We start from the raw sequence: 20,835 nt of genomic DNA, 5'->3' as shown, positions 1-20,835 counted from the left end.
CTACCTTCATATCATTAAAAAGGGATATTGTGGAAACTGCAACAGAAAAACGGACATGAATTCATCATTAGGTTCTAAAAACGCAGTTTTGAAAAAATAACTAGATTCATTGCACAAAATGCATTGTGTTAATATGGTCTAAAGTCTGATTTGGCACTATGTACCATAAATTATATTTGTTAGTGTTATGACTTTACTTTCAATATCAAAATAGTATCTGTTTACGTAAACTGACTGAAAGAAATCCCTGCTATTCAAAGCCAGACATGCAGGATGATATGAATATCTATATGTACATGATTACACATTTGCATTTTATTCACTTAATTTTCCAATATTGTGTCCTGTAATGATACTGAAGATCTGCCATCACTGTGTAAATTTTGATCAGGAACAATGCGTACAAAATCCTAACATTATTATTATTATTTTTATTATTATTTACTGCTGTGCTCCTTCATGTCTTGGAAAAAACAAATTGTTTCTAGCAAAACTCTACGTATAATAATCACAGGTATCATTTCATACATTACTGATAATTTAAAGAACTGTTTAAAATATGTGTTAGGCAGACAGGGTCATATTGTTAGGTCCACAGAGCCAGTGAGGTCCACAGAACCATATTGTTAGGTGAGGTCCACAGAACCATATTGTTAGGTCCACAGAACAGGATGACAGGGCACTACTGTTAGGCTGACAAGTCCATACTAAAAACTTTGCATGGAAAGATTATTCTTGTGTTACTTAACTACAATTAGCTATGTACAAAATAATGAGGCCAAATTTTGCTGGATTTTCATGCAACATCATGGAAATCAACATTTAAGCTGATTAGAAAACTTTAGGACTTTTCCAGCTTCTGTTCTAACCCTTGTATAAAACTCAATGAACTGCAAACAACAAAGACACATATATAACATCCCATAATGTGCCAACATCTCAAGACAGAGATTGTTACTGAAAATTGTAAATAGAATGAAAAGTGTCAACTACAATTCACAATCTGCCAGTAGCTCAGGAATCTGACGTTGAATAAATTGCATGTAGAACATACAACACAGACTCCGATCTGCCTGCACATAATGAGGCAATAGGTCTGGGTCAATGCTGTTCACACATAATAAAAAATGGACAACTATTATAAAGAACATATGGTAAATTAAATGGCTTACTTCTGCATCTCGACAGATTTAGACAGATATTCTGCCCTCTCTTCAGGAACCAGGAAGAGGTAACCCTGATGGTTAAATTGCACATCAGGAGGATCAGAATCTGAAAAGAAGAATGCCAACTCTGGTGATTCTTGCAAAAACACTATAAAACAGGAGTCTCTCAAAGGGACTGATGCTCCACTAGCTAAAAAGAACTTCCAGGAACTCAAGATAAGTCTCTTTATTCCCTTTAACTGCTGAGTGTTGAAACTTTCTCTAATAATCTTCAGCAATACTAAGATTTTCAAATTTACATTTGGTAATGTCAGATTGGCAACATTTTATTTTAGGACCAACAAGACATCATTTAGGATAAAAAATACTTCTCAGAGAAATCCTTTGTTTATATGACCTTCTGTTTTGAGAAAGTAACAATAACATGATTTTCAAGATGGCTGCCATGGTGGCTATATTGGATATCAGATATACACCATTTCCATTTAGGACCAACTAGTCATTATAAGAAGTCTTTTATTGAAAGCACAATATGACCAGACATCAAGAAAATGCAGCTACAACACGAATGTTCAGATTGACATTATGGTGGTCATATTGGAAATCAGACTGGCACCATTTTCATTTATGTCCAAGCAGACATCACAAGTAAAAAAAAAATCATTTCATATGACCATCCTTTCAGGGGGAGTAGCATGAAAAATATTTTTCAAGATGGCCACTATGGTGGCCATATTGAATTTACAAGCAAAATTCTTTTCTTTAGGACCAACTAGAAATTATAAATTCTGTGGCATTAATACTTTTTGTTCAGAAAAAGTAGCACTATCAATATTTTCAAGATGGTAACTATGCTGGCAATAATCAATGTCAGACTGTCACCATTTTCTTTCTCAACTAACTAGACATTATAAGAAGTCTTTTATTAAAATCCCGTGTTGATATGACCATCCATTCAGGAAGACAGTAATAATAGTAAGGTTTTCAAGATAGTCCATGTGGCAGCCATCAAGATAGTCAATGTGGCAGTCATCAAGATAGTCAATGTGGCAGTCATCAAGATAGTCAATGTGGCAGCCATCAAGATAGTCAATGTGGCAGTCATCAAAATAGTCAATGTGGCAGCCATCAAGATAGTCAATGTGGCAGCCATCAAGATAGTCAATGTGGCAGTCATCAAGATAGTCAATGTGGCAGCCATATTATACATCAGATCAGCAACATTTTCAATTAGGACAGCTAGATATTATAAGAAGTCTTTCAGTGAAAACCCAATATTGAGATGACCACCCATTCTAAAGGAGTCAGAATATCAAGATTCTCATGCTGGTCACTGTGGCAGCCATATCAGACATCAGACTCATCATTTTCTTTTAGGAATAACTAGAAGTCTTCTCATACAAACCCCATGTCACTCTCTATTCTGGATAAGCAGTGACAGATGGTTGCCATAGTGGCCATATTGGTTGTCAGATCAGCATCATCTTACTTTTGGACTAACTAGACATCAAAAAGATGTATTCTTTTGTGAAAACTCCATGTTGACACAACTATCCATTCAGGGGGAGTAACTATAACAAGATTTGCAACACGGGTGTCGTGGCAACCATATTGGCTGTCTGAGCATCAGAGGAGTAACAATAACATATATGTGCTAATGGATGGACTGATGAAAGATGACTGAAGACAGATGCCTGATGACAGATGCCTGAAGACTGATGGCAGAAAATCCCTTAAGTTCTATTGGTCTATGACCAGTAACCTAAAAATGTGTTTTCTGCACAAGAACAAGTCTGGCATTTTACTATGATTTTATACTCAACAAATAAAAATGTCCTATGAAACATCTCCACACCACAGGTACTTGTAAACATCTCCACACAACAGGTACTTGTAAACATCTCCACACCACAGGTACTTGTAAACATCTCCACACAAGAGGTACTTGTAAACATCTCCACACCACAGGTACTTGTAAACATCTCCACACCACAGGTACTTGTAAACATCTCCACACCACAGGTACTTGTAAACATAACGACAATATTACACATATTGACTGACATATTTCACTGCTACATAATGGACACTTATCCATATTTAACAATGTATTACACCTCTACACTGGACACCTGTTAATAAAGGACAATGTTACCCATATTTACCAACATACTTCACCTACAAATAGCAGACAGATGCTAACAAAGAATAAGGTTACCCATATTTGCTTACACATATCAATGGAGAACAGCATTTTTAAAATGGCATCCTGATTGGAGACAAAGTGCAATTTATTACAAAACAGATATCACTCTTAATTAGGGCTTTATGTATGAAACCAAAAATGTGTGTTCGATTTGGATTTTAATGAAGCTTTAACAATTTTTTCAATCATATCACTATGATGTCTGCAGTGTGACAGTTTATAGTGATGTCTAGCACATGGACATCATACTGCAGACATGTAGCATGATGTCCCACCCAGTCACATTATTCTGACACCAGGCCGACCAGTCCTAACACTAATCTCTTAATGCTGAGCACCAAGCGTGGCAGCTGCTAGTACCATTTTTTAAAGTCTTTGTTATGACTCAGCTGGGGTTCCATCCCGTGACCTCCTGCATCTGAGGAGCACCCTCTAACCACTAGACCACCAGAGCGGTTGAACCAAAAATCATTTGGGTCATTGAAAAGTCATAAGGAAAATATTGCCTTCCAATCACAAAAAGGAATTTTGAAATACACAATTAGTAAACTGTTAATCTGTATAATCAAGTTATTTTAACAATAATCTGAACCAAAGACACAATAGTCTAATCTACATCTGTATCATAAATAGCAAGTTTCTAATGCATTTCTTCTATGTTATGCATGCACATGCTTAGTAAGTGCAAACATCCTTCATTGATCAAAAATTCCCATTAGCACAACTGTCTCAATTCCAGCATGCAACCTGTGAGTGTTCAGAGACTAAAGTATTACACTTCCTGTCATCATAAGACCATAGATAACTATCAACCACCATAGGGAATGGTGTCACTGTTGTCCAAATGACATCACTAACTAACCAAATCAGGAGACGGAGGTTTTAATACTGGTAGTTACCAGTATATGATATTAGCATACAATTTTTTTAGCCAGGTACCCATGAACATGGAAGAATTGTGACCATTTTGGAAGAGAGACTGAACATCAAAAATGAGGATTTTACCTCAAAGAGAGCAAACTCCTCCAATATGTACATAAATGAGATGGGAATATATTCTAGTACAATGTCAGTATGTATATACAGATGACAGGAAGATATTTTAGTACAATGTCAGTATGTATATACAGATGACAGGAAGATATTTTAGTACAATGTCAATATGTATATACAGATGACAGGAAAATATTTTAGTACAATGTCAATATGTATATACAAATGACAGGAAGATATTTTAGTACAATGTCAGTATGTATATACAGATGACAGGAAGATATTTTAGTACAATGTCAATATGTATATACAGATGACAGTTAGATATTTTAGTACAATGTCAATATGTATATACAGATGACAGGAAGATATTTTAGTACAATGTCAGTATGTATATACAGATGACAGGAAAATATTTTAGTACAATGTCAGTATGTATAAACAGATGACAGGAAGATATTTTAGTACAATGTCAATATGTATATACAGATGACAGGAAGATATTTTAGTACAATGTCAGTATGTATATACAGATGACAGGAAGATATTTTAGTACAATGTCAAAATATATATACATATGACAGGAAGATATTTTAGTGCAATGTCAGTATGTATATACAGATGACAGGAAGATATTTTAGTACAATGTCAGTATGTATATACAGATGACAGGAAAATATTTTAGTACAATGTCAGTATGTATAAACAGATGACAGGAAGATATTTTAGTACAATGTCAATATGTATATACAGATGACAGGAAGATATTTTAGTACAATGTCAGTATGTATATACAGATGACAGGAAGGTATTTTAGTACAATGTCAATATGTATATACAGATGACATGAAGATATTTTAGTACAATGTCAGTATGTATATACAGATGACAGGAAGATATTTTAGTACAATGTCAATATGTATATACAAATGACAGAAAGATATTTTAGTACAATGTCAGTATGTATATACAGATGACAGGAAGATATTTTAGTACAATGTCAGTATGTATATACATATGACAGGAAGATATTTTAGTACAATGTCAATATGTATATACAGATGACAGGAAGATATTTTAGTACAATGTCAGTATGTATATACAGATGACAGGAAGATATTTTAGTACAATGTCAATATGTATATACATATGACAGGAAGATATTTTAGTACAATGTCAGTATGTATATACAGATGACAGGAAGATATTTTAGTACAATGTCAGTATGTATATACAGATGACAGGAAGATATTTTAGTACAATGTCAATATGTATATACATATGACAGGAAGATATTTTAGTACAATGTCAATATGTATATACAGATGACAGGAAGATATTTTAGTACAATGTCAGTATGTATATACAGATGACAGGAAGATATTTTAGTACAATGTCAATATGTATATACATATGACAGGAAGATATTTTAGTACAATGTCAGTATGTATATACATATGACAGGAACATATTTTAATACTATCTCAGTATGTTTACAAACAGGTGACATGAACATATTTTAGTACAATGTCAATATGTATATACAGGTGACACAAACATATTTTAGTACAATGTCAATATGTATACACAGGCGACACGAATATATTTTAGTACAATGTCAATATGTACATACAGATGACCGGAATATATATTAGTACAATGTCAATATGTATATACAGACGACCGGAATATATATTAGTTCAATGTCAGTAAGTTTATACAGGTTACAGGAACATATTTTAATACAATGTCATTTTGTGCTAATTATGCTGAGATTTAATGTCAAGAATTTATCGAGAAAATATTCTGTAGAAAGCACACCCACATAAACCCACACATTGGAATTAGGTTCCCTGTGTGACAAGCATACTCCTTTCTTTGATTCGTGTAATGCAACTTTGTTGGGCCGAAGGCAACATAAAAACAGATTTTTAGTTTTGCCCATTTTAAGACCATTTCTTTTTTTTTTCTTCTTTACTTCTTCTATTAATCCTTTGTTGTATATTTCCCTGTCAGACAAACATGCAGGAATTAAGAATTCCTCCTGGCTTTCACATCTGGTTTGTTTTGCGGATGTAAACTTATCCTAAAAATCACCTGTACTTAGTGGTTACCTGTTCAAAACAGCCATTCTAACTTTCCTCAGGCAAATTTCCAATACAAATGTCTTTTAGGTAATGGTCACCTGCCTTCTACAGACAGCAGACTAGGTGTTTCCTAACCAAACAATGGTTTCTCCCTGCCAGTCAATGGTGTGTATCTATAGTGACCAATCAATTTATGCAAACTAAACTTTTGCTTCAAGAGGAAAGCATTGTGAATCAATGTATACACATTTCTTATCTTGTTTGAACTCCAGTCATGTAAACTCAAAGGTGTATATAGGTCAAATTCGGAAGAAATGCAATTTTATCATTAGGGTAGAGGGTCAAAGTAATGTTGACTGGATGGTGAGAAAAGTACTTGTGTTAACATTGAAGAAAAAAGTCACCTTTTGTGTCAGTGTGGTAGGTATAATTCATTATCTTCATCTATTTGCCTATGAAAAATCTTAAGGAACTTTTGTCTTTGAGAAGAGTTACAAGTTAAACCACTTTTGTTAGGGTCAGAAGTCATTTCTTATGTGTTTCAGCTCGAATAAACAGTAACAAAAGAAAGAGTGAAAACTACAAACTTTGAAAAATTTTACAAATAGTTTATTTCCCTGATATAAAACAATGTAAAAATGAAAAATAAGAACTTACGGTTTTAATAATCAAATCCAAAAATAATCCAAGAATAAAATTTTAGAAGTTCTAATAATGAAATGTTCTAATGAATTCAAGTTTCAGTCCCAACAAAAAATCCAAAATGGAAGGCGATGACGTATAATATAGTCTGTATAATGCTGATGTTTTGAGTTGAGTCCTTTGTGATTCCACAGTCAATAATACTTTGGTGTTTGAATTTCCAAATAAAATTTAAATAAATGTCTTTGTCCAAGAGTTCTGTATGAGCACTCAAATATTTCAGGAAAAAGAATTAATCTATTAGAATCCAATAATTCGACAAAAAAATTAAAATGTGAATTCCCAAACTGGTCACAAATGCACACTTTCCAGTGTAAAGAAAAAGCCCAGACTGAGATCTCTCTCTCTAAGAATCACTATTCAAACTAACTAATGCACAATTTCAGAAAGCCCAGAATTGTGAAACGGAGGCTGTTTACATTTTAAAAAATCACACTGCCCCAGTATGACCTTGATTTAAAACAACAATCATTTTACGCCAAGAATAAAAAATAAAATGAAAAGTTGTTTACTTCTCTCACTGAATTCTAAATCAAGGTTGAGAACTAGGTCAGCTTTAGGTGTTTACAACTGAAGAGTCAAGTCAAACTATTTTCTGAAAAAAATTATTGGGTTCCTAGTACACAAAATTTCATTTCATTGACATGTAATGAAATTAAAAATATTTTTGTAAATAAAAATTACAAGCAATTAAATCAAATTTAAATTAAATCAAATATTCATAACGTTTAAATATTCAATTTTGTCTCTAAAGTCAGATGAAATCTCAAAGAATAGCCATATACAGCTTCTTTTGATTCATCACAGGTTTCTCACATAAGTAGCCTGCTTTTGATCTCGGAAAGTTGAGCAACTTGCTTAGTAGATATTTCCATGTGTAACTAATGCAGTTCAGCAGGCCAATGAGTCAATCATCTGTCAAACAGACATAAGCTGTCATTCAGTAGCAAAATTGCTGTTTTATCATGGTGCTCAAAGCAAACTAAGTTCAATAAATCAGTGATGATTTTATTTACAGGATGGACTAAAGTGAGGAGGATATAGTAAATTTTTGAAGAACATAAATTTTGGAGAGAACATAAACATGAATTTTAGATATTTGTTGAATAGTTCACATAAACAATCCTGATATTTTAACGATAATAATAATATTATTATTAATAATAACAAAAACTGATATTTAGCACATGGCATTTCTTAAAAAAACAATTTTGAAAGGTGAACCTGTGAAAAGAGGTAACCTGTACACTAAGACCAGTTTTGCCTTTTCACATCATTGACTGCTGTTGAAAGGTATAACTTTACATGTATTATGTGCACCCAAATGATTTTTTTTTGTTGTTTTGTTGTTGTTTTGGGGATTAACGCCATTTTTCAGCACACGATAGGCTATACATGGCGGCCAGTATTAATGGTGGAGGAAGAACCCGGGAAAACCCCGGAAAGAACCACCGACCCACGAGAAGCTACTGGCAAGCTTTCTTACATACCCACATTGGCTGAATCCTAGACTCGAACTGCCGCAGACAGAGGTGAGATGGCAGTGATCCGTAACGCACCCAAATGAAATCGGTCTAAACTTGTATCTACCAATGCATGATGCATGTAGATCTGGAGTCTATGTTTTTCTTTTCAAATCATTTAGTAAATAACATAACTTAGAAATTGGCTTGCTGCTGTATTCTGTGTCTATGCTCATTTATAAAAAAAGAAATATGGAAGTTATTTAAATAAAGTTGCATATTTTTCACATTCAAGACATTAAACAGGCACAGGAAGGAATCAATTGCAAGAAATTATTTAAAACATTATTACTGGCAGAGCGATGAAATTCTACTTCAACACTTCAGGAAAGTAAAGCCGATTTTGTTCTTCCAGGAACCATATGTGGCTACCCACTCCTCTTCCCCAGTTAACCCATTTATATTCTGCCCAAAAATAGTAAATTCTGGAGTCAGGGCAACCTAACCCTCTGTATATGCCTAGTTGGGACACTTAGATGTACAAGGACTACAATTACCTAATACACTAAGATATTCTTTGATGTTTCTGAGAAAGTCTGATGTAAACATGGACAACTGGACATTTTCTGATACTGAGAACTGGTGCCGAATTCCACCAACAGCCAACATACTGGAGGCCTGTGTATACTGAAAAAAATGAAAACTGACAATTAACCAACATTTAAAGACTGGGAATCCTAATATTTTTGAATCACTGTTTTCACAACAACAAAAATATGTGTTTTTGAGATAAAATCATTTTGCTGTTTGCTCACAAGTTAAATATTTTGTTGCTTTATTAATTTTCCAGACAAGCACATGATTATTAAAGTTGTATACATACAGTGTGACCCCGCTATAACACGGTAGTTGGGAGCCATAGAACCTGACTGCATTATAGACATAACTGTGTTATAAGCAACCAGGTCAGTTAGCTGAAGAAAATGTACCCCAAAACAATTGGGGGGGGATAGGTAATAAATGCAGGCAGTAAAATACATCCTTCATCAGCACAGTTACCATCTTAAATTGATGCATATTAAATGAGAAATACACATGTAGTGAAAACAGAGAAGACATATATAATAGTTTACTTTATTTAGAGAACCATGAATTGGTACATATAGGTGAATCCTGTTTATTTATAAATGTCTAATGTATAAGATGGACTACCAACACTGAGTACTCACCCCTGAACCTCATCATATACATTGAATTCACAATACATGTGCTTCCATTGAAGATATGCACATACACAGCTTAAAAATTTTCAATAATTTTGTAACAGGTCATATTGGTCAGAATTCAGTGGAAAAACATAGCATAATTACGTAACGAATGATGAAGCACATTTACTTTTCAGTACGTTACAAGTCTGTAAAAGTTAGTTTGCATTTTAAGCTGCCATTGGTAGCATTCATAAGCATACACTTTTTCCCTGCAAAAAAGAAACTTTCACAGCACAGTTAATGTGTTCCAGTCACGTTGGAAAAATCTATGTGTTGAATCCTACAATTAGAAAGGTTGCCACCATAGTTTGCATGCAAAGCAAATTACTCAGATTGCCTCAAAACATAAATAAAGACTCATTCATGTGCTTATGTGCTGTAAAACCCTAACCATGTAAACAATTATTTATCTTCCCTTCACCATTCAAAGAGTTCAAATAACCTAAAAAAGTGCATGCCTTGAATGGTTCAGATGCATCTGTCTCTGTATAATGTATACCCTACAGCGGAGACCCAGTCTAATAATACATTGGAAAACATGGTACATATATAGCAAATTTTAAGTAAATTATGTATCTCAGAGAATACTTACCCAATCACATTACATAATAAATATTAGCCTGCTTGTGAATCCAGCCCTACTCAAAGATGAAAACTCTTTTTCTATCTCAAATAGAAAAAGGGCAATAACTTTTGTCCATTACCTCCCCTTGGTTCCGACAGGTGTTGTTAGTTTTTTAGCTGACCGAGATACTAATTAAGTGATGTGATTGGGTAAGTCTTCTTGGAGAATAACTAACAGGAATTGGGGATGCTGAGCATCCAAACTCGACCTCAACCTCAAAATTCTCATCCTGATATGACCATTCATTCATGACAAGTAGTGATAATGAGAATTTCAAGTTACAAGTTAAAGTGAGTGGCACCATTTTTATTTAGGATCAAAAAGACATCATTAAGAATTTGTTCTGTAAAAACCCCATGCTAATATGATCATCCTTTCAGGAGTAGTCGCAATAACATGATTTTCAAGATGGCCACTTTAGTGGCCATACAGGATTTGCAAGTGGCACCATTTTCACTTAGGATCATCTAGACAACATAAGAAGGCTTCTGGTGAAAACCCCCTGACAATATTACTTTTTGTTCAGGAGGATTAGCAATAACAATATTTTCAAGATGGCCAGGGTGGTGGTCATATTGGAAATCAGACCAGATCCATTTTCATTTAGGACCAGCTAGACTACATAAAAAGCCTGTTAGTGAAAACCCTATCTTGATATGTGGTGGCCAAATTGGATTTCCAAGCAGTACCATTTTCATTAGGACCAAATGGACACAGGATGAATGTGAGTATCAAGTTTCATGGTGATCCTTCAAGCAGCTGAGGAATAGTGCCAACAAGAACATTTGCTAATGGATGGGCAGACAATGGAATGATAACTGACCATCCCACAAGCACACCTCGTCTGGGATATTTGATAAAGAACGCAATTTATTTAAATTAATGAAGAAATAAAACCTTTACTTGACTTGCCAAAATAAACAAAAGCATAATCTTATGCTGTCTCTTTAATTCAGGTTTCTTCAATATTCTTACGTACACATCTATTCTTTTGCCCAAAAAGTTCAGTGAGGCAAAATAGAAGCTCTCAACAACTGGTTTTGTAAAATAACAGTTTCATCATATGTCAGCATAAAATCTGAAAAGACGGGATAGTAGGGCCATTGGGACAAAGGAAGGAAAATATAAAAGTCTGACAAAAAGTTGGACAAATTAAAGAAAACTAGGGCTACCTGAAACAAAGCAAATTACATAATGGGAAATCTATGTCTGTTAGCAATTAAGGATTATCACATGAGAAATGTTTCAATATTTAATTTTCTGAAAAATGCATATTTTTACATCATTAAAGATATATACAATCCAAAATGACAAAAGAAAATTATAGGCTGGTATGCATTTTCTTTGGCTACAAGTTAAATATCTATACCAAATTCAAGGGAAAAATATTGTACTCACTAACTGCCCATAAAACATAAGCTAATTAAGTATTTTGGAAACTCATAAAATATGGATAGGTTGATGGTTACATCAATACATAAAGAAATGGGTTGTTGGTCAGTTAATTTGTCCAGTATGACACAGTTATTGACATCGCATTACTTTCTGCAACAGAAAGCCTGCATGACCAATATATGGCAGGTCACAAATCGCTAATGATTTCTTAAAACTGCATCTAGTATCTGAAGACTTTATCATGTCTTTCACAGGACTGTAAGTGTAATTATTAACATTGCACAAGTCAGTTTCATTATTTAACAAGATAATCCAACCAAGTCAATTTAACTACAAACTCTCCCAGAATTCATTGCAACCTGATACACTCAGGTAATATGCAAAATCATAACAATGACATCATAATGTATCAATCTGATTATTCCGAGTTGAGCAGTAACGGACCAGCCATTGGAGGAGTGGGACCTGGAAGTTTCATTCAAACTGGAATTATTTTTATTACTGTAAAAATTCTGTTTTCCAACTAGCATAATGGATAAAATACATTCTTTTTTCCCAAAAATCCTGAGCAAGAATATTTTTTCACACTATTTGATGATCTTAATATTTGGGGTGTAAAAAAAATCCCATACCTTTCTCCCTAAAAATTATAGTCTCTAAACACTGATTTTACAAAAGTGAACTACCTTAAGCATCTTTGTTTTACATGAGCAGCAAATATTGTTACCTATTAGATGCTGGGGGGGGGGGAAGATCAGAAGAAAACGATGCTATCTATGTACAGACAATCAAGTATGCCTGCATATGACAAACCTCAGGATCAAACCAGGGTGATGAAGTGTAAAGGGAGAAAACTACAACTGTGGTATCCAGACCTTCTGCATTTCATGCGTTAAAGAAAGCAGTAGAAGAACAAATTTGCAATCCACTAACTCTAAACTAAAGATTAATGTTGCTAAGAATATACTGCAAGATCAATTTACTCCTGGATCTCTCTCTATCACAGTGACCCTAAATCCCTTTGGATTTCGCTGTTTCAGCCAGTAGGCAACTGAGGATCCTATAGCTCCTCCACCAATAATTAGTGCTTCTGTCTCAAGTGGAATCTCTGGCTCAACCGAAGTAATGTTCCCATCAAAATAATCCTTCATTTCCTTTCTGAACATTTTCCATGGTGACCTGTCATGAATAATTATTAAGTATAATTTTACAATTAAAAACTTTACAGACATTTTCATATCATTTGCTTAAAGTTTAAATGTGCAAAACATTTGTCTTATACGAAATCATATTAAAAAATGTGAAATGAGAGAAAACGAAAAGGACCTTAACCAATCTTATGCTGCTAAAGCTGTCAAAGTTTAGAAAACGTCTACCAGGTACCCATCAAACCTAATGATCAGATAACCCATGTACCTGATCAAAGTGTGTGTGTGTTTTGGATTTTTAACATAGCTTTAACACTTTTTCAATCATATTGCTACAATGTCTGCAGTGTGGCACTTTATAGTGATGTCTAGCACTGGGACATCATGGCGCAGACATGTAGCATCATGTCCTACCTAGTCACATTATCCTGAAACCCAGCCAACCAGTCCTAACACTAACCTCTTAATGCTGAGCACCTAGTGAGACAGCTGTTAGTACCATTTTTACAAGTCTTTGGTATGACTTGACCGGGGTTTGAACCTGCAACCTCCCACATCCGAGGCAGACTCTCTAACCACTAGACCACTGGAGCGGTTACCAGATCAAATGGAAATTGAATTAAATGTGCAAAAACATGAACTGAATTAAATGTGTAAAAGACATTTACTTCTTAAGTCCACATTGTTTTAATTCACAGCATTCTATAAATATCAATATCTAATATCATCCTGTACAAAGTCCAAGAATTCATTCTCATTGTTTGAGAAAGTTATGAAATCCTCCACTGTCGTCTAGTAGAGACTTGATCTTTGTAAGAAACACTTTTATCAAACAATTTGTTAAATTTATTCAATGCTGCAAGTGAACACGTCAATTATGCAGTAAGACCAAATAACCAAGCAAAAAGCATAACTGGGGCATAAAAATAGTAAACTATATATTACATGCCAGAATTAAAGCATGTATGAAAAAGATGCATTTATTTCTGCAGTTGATCGAAATTCTTGTTACAAAGGGTAAAATCCATACAGATCAGAACCATATTACAAACACAAAATACAACCCTTCTTTGTTAACTCACACTAAATGGGGTACACAGGCCATACTAAAAATGAAGGCACAAGTTACCAGGGACCTAAAAAAACCAAGGCAATGCCATCCCCACTACTCATCGGGGGGGGGGGGGGTACATTTTTAATGAATAAATCTTCAATTTATAATCATGTTGAGAATAATTGTCAATAAAGCACTTTTTGTTAAGAAGTTGTTCATTATTATATAAATGACATACATTTATTTTCAATACACACAACCTCTGAAAGATCGTTAACATTATTTCAAATGGATTAAACAACCATCACCTTTACAAAGAAGCATTTGTTTATTACACCACTGCTTTCTGTTGATTGACCTGGTTCCCTGAGTTACAAGCAATAGTAAAGTCTGAAGCAGGGAGTCTATAAAGTTGGGAACCAGACTAACTGTTGATACACCACCAAAGATGATTCCTTTTTTCATAAACTAGTGACATTTATTTCATGAGACAATCATCTACGTCAAAACTCAATTTTTGTATTGTTAAATTAGTAAAATACTGATGCCATGATTTCACTGCAAATTGTGACACTTCTTATCATCCTTAAGGATATCCCAAAGTGCCAATTCAAAAATTTCTCTGAAACTTGTTTTACCACAATGTGACACATCTGTGAAACAAAGCTCTTTATTTTAACAAATATTCTTAGTTGCCTTGCCATGTTTGATCACATGATTGAGTAAGTTAATTTAAGGCAGTTTAATTATATTACATACACAATAACATCTATAACAGTGTTTGTTTGATCAATTAAAATGAGTACACACAACGTATGACCAGGGCCAATAGATCTTAAGCATGTAGGATTTGCATTCCTTTTTACTTTTCTTTTATTCAGCCTCCTTTATCTGATAAAAAAATGCAGTAAACATGACAATACAAAGGAGGTCTGCTTTTAATTCAGTGTAATAATACAACAAGTCAGATAAGAAAACATGGCTGGCACTTAAGTAGGTTCTCAGAAAAACACTCATGGACATAGCTGTTACATTAGACTGACATAATTTACATTTAAATACAAGAGCACACATTGCATTTATGATAATTACACTTAAACAGAACATAAAGATAGAACTAAAACAAAAACTTCACTTGATAAAAAATTATTTAAATGGTATTTATTTATTAAAGTACTGCCTCCACTTGGCGTAAGTGATATTTTCATTGATCAAAATTCACTGAATATTGTTATTTATAGTTTACTAAGAATGTCATTTGGAAAGAACATATAACAAATTATATCAACTGTTATTAAAAGCTGATAATTTCACAATGTTTATTAAAATTTTCAGGTCCTATCTCCCATTCTTGACAATAAAACCAGCAAAATATAAAAGTTTCAGTTACTAATTTTGATAGTGATTTTCCTAAAATTCAACAAATAGGAAACCATTTTCGGTATTTTCTGGTAAAAAAAAATGGAATCCACGCCTGACCCTGTGTTATAAGCAGGTTCACAAGTTATCAGGGTACGAGTTATCGAGGGAGTGGTGTATAATGAGAAAGTATTTATGTTCAGCACTCAATTTAAGTGTATAACTTTCGTTGAATGATCGTGAACTGGAATTCTGCAATGAGAATGATCATGTGCTTAAAGTGCTGTGTTACATTACTCTCCTATTCTTCTTTAAAGTTTGTAAAGCCGTGTTGATATGTCCTTTCTTCTGATCTGACATATTTTGAAGTTTTAAAGATCTATCCAGATCTATCCACTTTAACATTTTCTGTTATATAACATACGTAACTCACACCATAAAAAGTTTTGCTAAATAACAGGCACCATTTTCTTTAAGAGTATAGACTGGTCTGCTAACAAACAAGCTTGGCAATATAATGACTATCAGGCAATATTCATGCTTGAAGAAATCTATCTGTATTCTTTGAAATGGATCATATACAGTTGCTACATGTAGCAAATAAGGAAATCACTCTTATGTTATTCTTAGGCAGCAGTCATCCATATAAGAATTCTCAAATTTATGATTGGAATCAAAGAAATGATAATAAAAATGATAAAACAAATTTTTATTACTTAATTGTATTTTTTAATGTACCAGAAAAGTGTAATCCATATGCAGGCCAGCATAAAATGTTAATGATTATGTCAAAAGCATAATGGATGGCATGTATGTACTCACATATAAGTCTAGTCCAAGTTCGACAAGTACTTAATAAGCATTAATATTCTTCATGATGTTGTACCAACAAAAGCCTGACCAGAGTAAAAACTATTTTTTTAACCAATAAAGCAAGGAAGTTATAAAGGCAACTTAACTTTTTTAAAAGAAATACTCCACTGGCAAAATATCAAGTTGCTTTGTCAATACAGTAAAACCTGTTATGAGAGACACCCCTTCTGTCAACAAAAAGTGGTCTCTCAAGACAGGTCGTCTTTCATAGTAGGTTTGTACAAAATGACCAGTTTCCACAGTCCAGTTTCCAAACAAGTCAAACAAAAATAACCACAATCACTGTACATATATTCTATCTTTATTAATAGTTCTTGCTAAAATATTCTATGCATTTCTATAAAAACAGAATTATATAGCAATGAAGATATACTTCTATCATTAAACATGAAATCACATTTATATGTGAAGATAACATGTACTAGCATATGAAATAGTTTCTGATTTATAACAACCTAACCTGATGTTTTGCAAACTTTTTTCTTCAGCCTTAAAATTTATCTCCCTTTAGTTGCAGGTGTTATTCATCCATTGTCATTAGGGTTCTAGGCGTTAACATTATTAGTGCTTAGTTGTAATATCGAACATAAAAACAGTTTTGACTGGGCTTTGGGAAAAGATGAAAATCTATACATGTTCACTGCATATCTAACAATTAATGAAATAAAAAGAAACAATTATCTCATCCAGAAACAGAACCATTTACTCAGAGACAAAAGTCAACGGCTTCATTCAAAGAAGATATACAGGGATTATCCAGTTGCACCAACTTGAATAGATGACAGCTTTGTGATTGGGACGTAATCACTTAACATCGGGGAAAGAAAAGAAAAAAACATCACAAGTCTTAAATACTATCAACCGAATCCCACAAATGATTCTCTCTTGCTGGTTTAATACACAAGCAATGTGGATAAAGTCTAAAGACAAACAATATAAGCTACCACTGTATTAATTTTGGCACTACAATGGCAATTCATGACATGTACATTAGCCTTGTTTGGGGGCATTATTATTGCTTTTATGTTGTTTTTTATCACAACATTCATTACTAATCAAACGGTTGTTGTAAGAATTGATTATATATAGATCAGTGGTGTCTCTGTTCTCGCAATATGGTTGTTCAAAGGGATGCTGGGTCCTACACATACAATAAGGCTGGAAACAGGTGAAGTGTGGGAATAATTAGTCTGGTTCCCTGCTTCACATGCTTTCTGCATTGTTCTCCCATATACAAATGGCAGAAAACAACACAGGGAACATTACGATGCAAGGAACCAGACTAGGGAATAAATAAGGTGCATACAATGCAAGGAACCAGTCTAGGGAATAAATAAGGTGTATACAAAGCAAGGAGCCAGACTAGGGAATAAATAAGGTGCATACAAAGCAAGGAACCAGACTAGGCAATAAATAAGGTGCATACAATGCAAGGAACCAGACTAGGGAATAAATAAGGTGTATACAAAGCAAGGAGCCAGACTAGGGAATAAATAAGGTGCATACAAAGCAAGGAACCAGACTAGGCAATAAATAAGGTGCATACAAAAGCAAGGAACCAGACTAGGCAATAAATAAGGTGCATACAAAGCAAGGAACCAGACTAGGGAATAAATAAGGTGCATACAAAGCAAGGAACCAGATTAGGGAATAATCTGCATCTACTTTAGTCTGGTTTAAAATAGAAAATATCAAACACTATAAAGCATATCTACAAAATTTCAGATATTGGTAGCCAGCCTGTTTTTTTACACGGATTAAATAAAGGTTGGTGGAGGTTATCCTCAGCTTTGCGATGCGTTCATTGAAAGCAGTGTTGAAATAAATACTTTGCCAACATATTGTGGTCGCTGGTAGCATTGAGCAAATGGTCACTCATGATACTGCATTTATATAATAAAATCAATCCATGTATTATGATTGTGGTTGGAAATGACAGTTGGTCGCTCATATCAGAGGTCGTTCATAACAGGTTACTGTCAAACTTTCTTAACTGCTCTATAATTTCCGAATAGCTTATTTTTTATAGTTATCTCTTTAAAGCAACTATCACACTCTGCTTCCAAATGGCAACGAAGAAAATGTCACAGGGGCTGAGAGACTTCATTCTTCAAGGTGGGTAAATATTGCTAAGTACTTTTGTTGGTATTTTTAAACAGACATATCATTAAAATATATACAAAACAAGAAAATATAAAAAGACGAAAATTCAATGATGTGAAATTATCAGTTGGTCTTCAAAGCACATGAACAACATGAATCCCCATTTGAAATTTTGTAATCAATTATATTTAGTGCAAGAAGCAAATGAAATCATCAACAATTACCTGTATTTACCAACAGCAGGTATGTCTTTTTTCTCATCGTCAGTCAAGTATCTAGGAGACTGTTTCCATAGCAATCCTCTTTTATTAAAACAACGAAATAGCTGGTAACTTGTTCTCAGCATCTTTCAAGATAGAATCTGTAAATAAAAGAATACAAGAACGTATTGTCTCTGTTTCTTCTCAAATATGAATAGTCGATGACTTGATCTAAATGTTTTGATCTCCAAAATCTGTATAAAGGCAAGTATGAAATAGAGTGATAATATTTAAGAATTCTTCAAAAGTATCAAATATATCCTACAGTAAGCTTAAACCTGAAAAGACCTGTCCTAATTGTTGTTAATTACCCCCAAATATATGACCAACAGTATTTTTAATTATTAACCTAGAATCTTTTACACTGGATGAAAATAATCCCATGGCAGTATTAGAGTCTGTTTATCTTAGAATCTGTAATAAAAGCCTGTTCTTACTTCACATAATCATAGATGCCAACCCTGCAAGAGGTATTTGTTGCTATCATAAGTGGCAAAACAACTAATTCCGGCATAAAAAGTGTAATCTATATATCACATCCCACAGTTATAGCAAGTACTAACCTGGTTCTACTGGTAATCAAACTTCTTGTCACAAAGGCAAAATTCAGACTGATAGGAACCAGAATACAAACACAAAATAAAACTGAAAAGTTATATATATATATATATATATATATATATATTCAATACTCACATTTCACTAGTCTACGTTTCTAACTTTCACTGAATGATCATGAACTGGAATTCTGCAATAAGCATGATCATGTGTTCCAGGTGCTTTATTACTTTACTCTCATATTTTTTGTTTAAAGTTTGTAAAGTGGAGTTGATTTGTCCTTTTTTCTAATATGACATGTTTTGAAGTTTAAAGAGATCCATCTGATCTAACATTTCCATCATATATCATCCACAACTCACATCATAAAGTGTCTAGCTTAACAAAGTTAACATATGGCATCATTTTCTGTAAAAGTATAGACTGGTCCACTAACTAACTAGCGTATAAATATAATGAATCTGTGAGGCAATTGAAGAAACTGTTTTCTTGGAAATGGGTCATATACAGCTGCTATAAATAGCAAATAAGGAAAGTACTGTACTCTTACTCCATTCTTATGCAGCAGTCCTATTTTTAAGAATATTCTCAAATTTATCTGAATGGAATTAAACAGATTAGAATAAAAATGAAAGGGAAATGCTTTTAAAAGGTGAACTCAGAATTCAGCAATAGACACTTTTGAGGCATATGGAATTAAAAATAATTTCTTTGAACAGAAATAGGGTGAAGATGTTAACAGTTTCTGAGTTATGACCCAGGGTTACTCACTTTATGTCAGTTGCATGAAAAACAAGAGTCCCTCAAAGTGATTTACACTCTACTGGGTGAAAGGATGTTCTAAGAGTTCAATATCATTTCTTCTTTTTAACTATCAAATGTTCAAACCATCTACATGTAATACTTTTCAGCGAAGAAAAAGAATTTATATTGGCTACTGTGGTATACATAATGGATATCAGATCAGCACCATTTTCATTTAGGATAAAGTGGACATAATTCATAGTCTGTCAGTGAAAGCCACATGTCATAATGATCATCCATTCAGGGACAGTACTGACAACATTACAAAGATTGTCCTCATGGCAGCCATATTGGATTTATGTCTGGCACCATTTTCATTTAGGACCAACTAGGTATTGTAATGAGTCTATGGATGAAAATCCCATGTTGATATTGCCGTCCATTTGTGGGGTGGAGGGTGGAGACAATATTTTCAAGACATGCCTTTCCATTCAGGAGTAACAATAACAAGACTTTCAAGATGGCTGCTGTGGTGGCCATAATGTATGCAAGCATAGCACTATTTTCCTTGAAGACCAAAAAGGACACCATAAGAAGATTTCTGGCTGCTATACTGGACTTCAGATTGGCATTATTCCAATTAGCATCAAACTAGACACCAGGAGATGTCTTTAAGTGAAAACCCTATCATAATATCCCCAACCATTCAGGAGAAATAGTAAGAAGAAGTTTTCAAGATGGTTCCACTTACGACCATATCTGACATCAAATTGGCACCATTTTCATTTAGGATCACAAGTCTTTTAGAGAAAACCTGATTTTGATATGACT

General features: G+C 33.8%; 1 protein-coding gene across 2 annotated transcripts in view; it reads right to left on the bottom strand.

The window, feature by feature from the left end:
• Nucleotides 1–20,835, bottom strand: part of LOC149780450 (FAD-dependent oxidoreductase domain-containing protein 1-like) — a 56,357-nt gene that overhangs the window by 30,237 nt on the left and 5,285 nt on the right. For both annotated transcript variants that reach the window (XM_089937391.1, XM_089937390.1), the window contains exons 2-5: nt 18,667–18,803; nt 12,889–13,084; nt 9,175–9,304; nt 1,173–1,272 (exon numbers count right to left, since the gene is read on the bottom strand). In XM_089937391.1, coding sequence (XP_089793517.1) covers nt 1,173–1,272; nt 9,175–9,304; nt 12,889–13,084; nt 18,667–18,788 — 548 coding nt within the window. In that variant the 5' untranslated portion in view covers nt 18,789–18,803. The remainder of the gene's footprint in view (nt 1–1,172; nt 1,273–9,174; nt 9,305–12,888; nt 13,085–18,666; nt 18,804–20,835) is intronic.

Source organism: Sinohyriopsis cumingii, chromosome 16 (genome assembly GCF_028554795.1).
Source record: "Sinohyriopsis cumingii isolate HCF-2022 chromosome 16, ASM2855479v2, whole genome shotgun sequence".
In the NCBI taxonomy this organism is placed as follows: domain Eukaryota; kingdom Metazoa; phylum Mollusca; class Bivalvia; order Unionida; family Unionidae; genus Sinohyriopsis; species Sinohyriopsis cumingii.
Note: the sequence above shows the minus strand (reverse complement) of the source record. Positions and strands in the feature narration are given on the sequence as shown.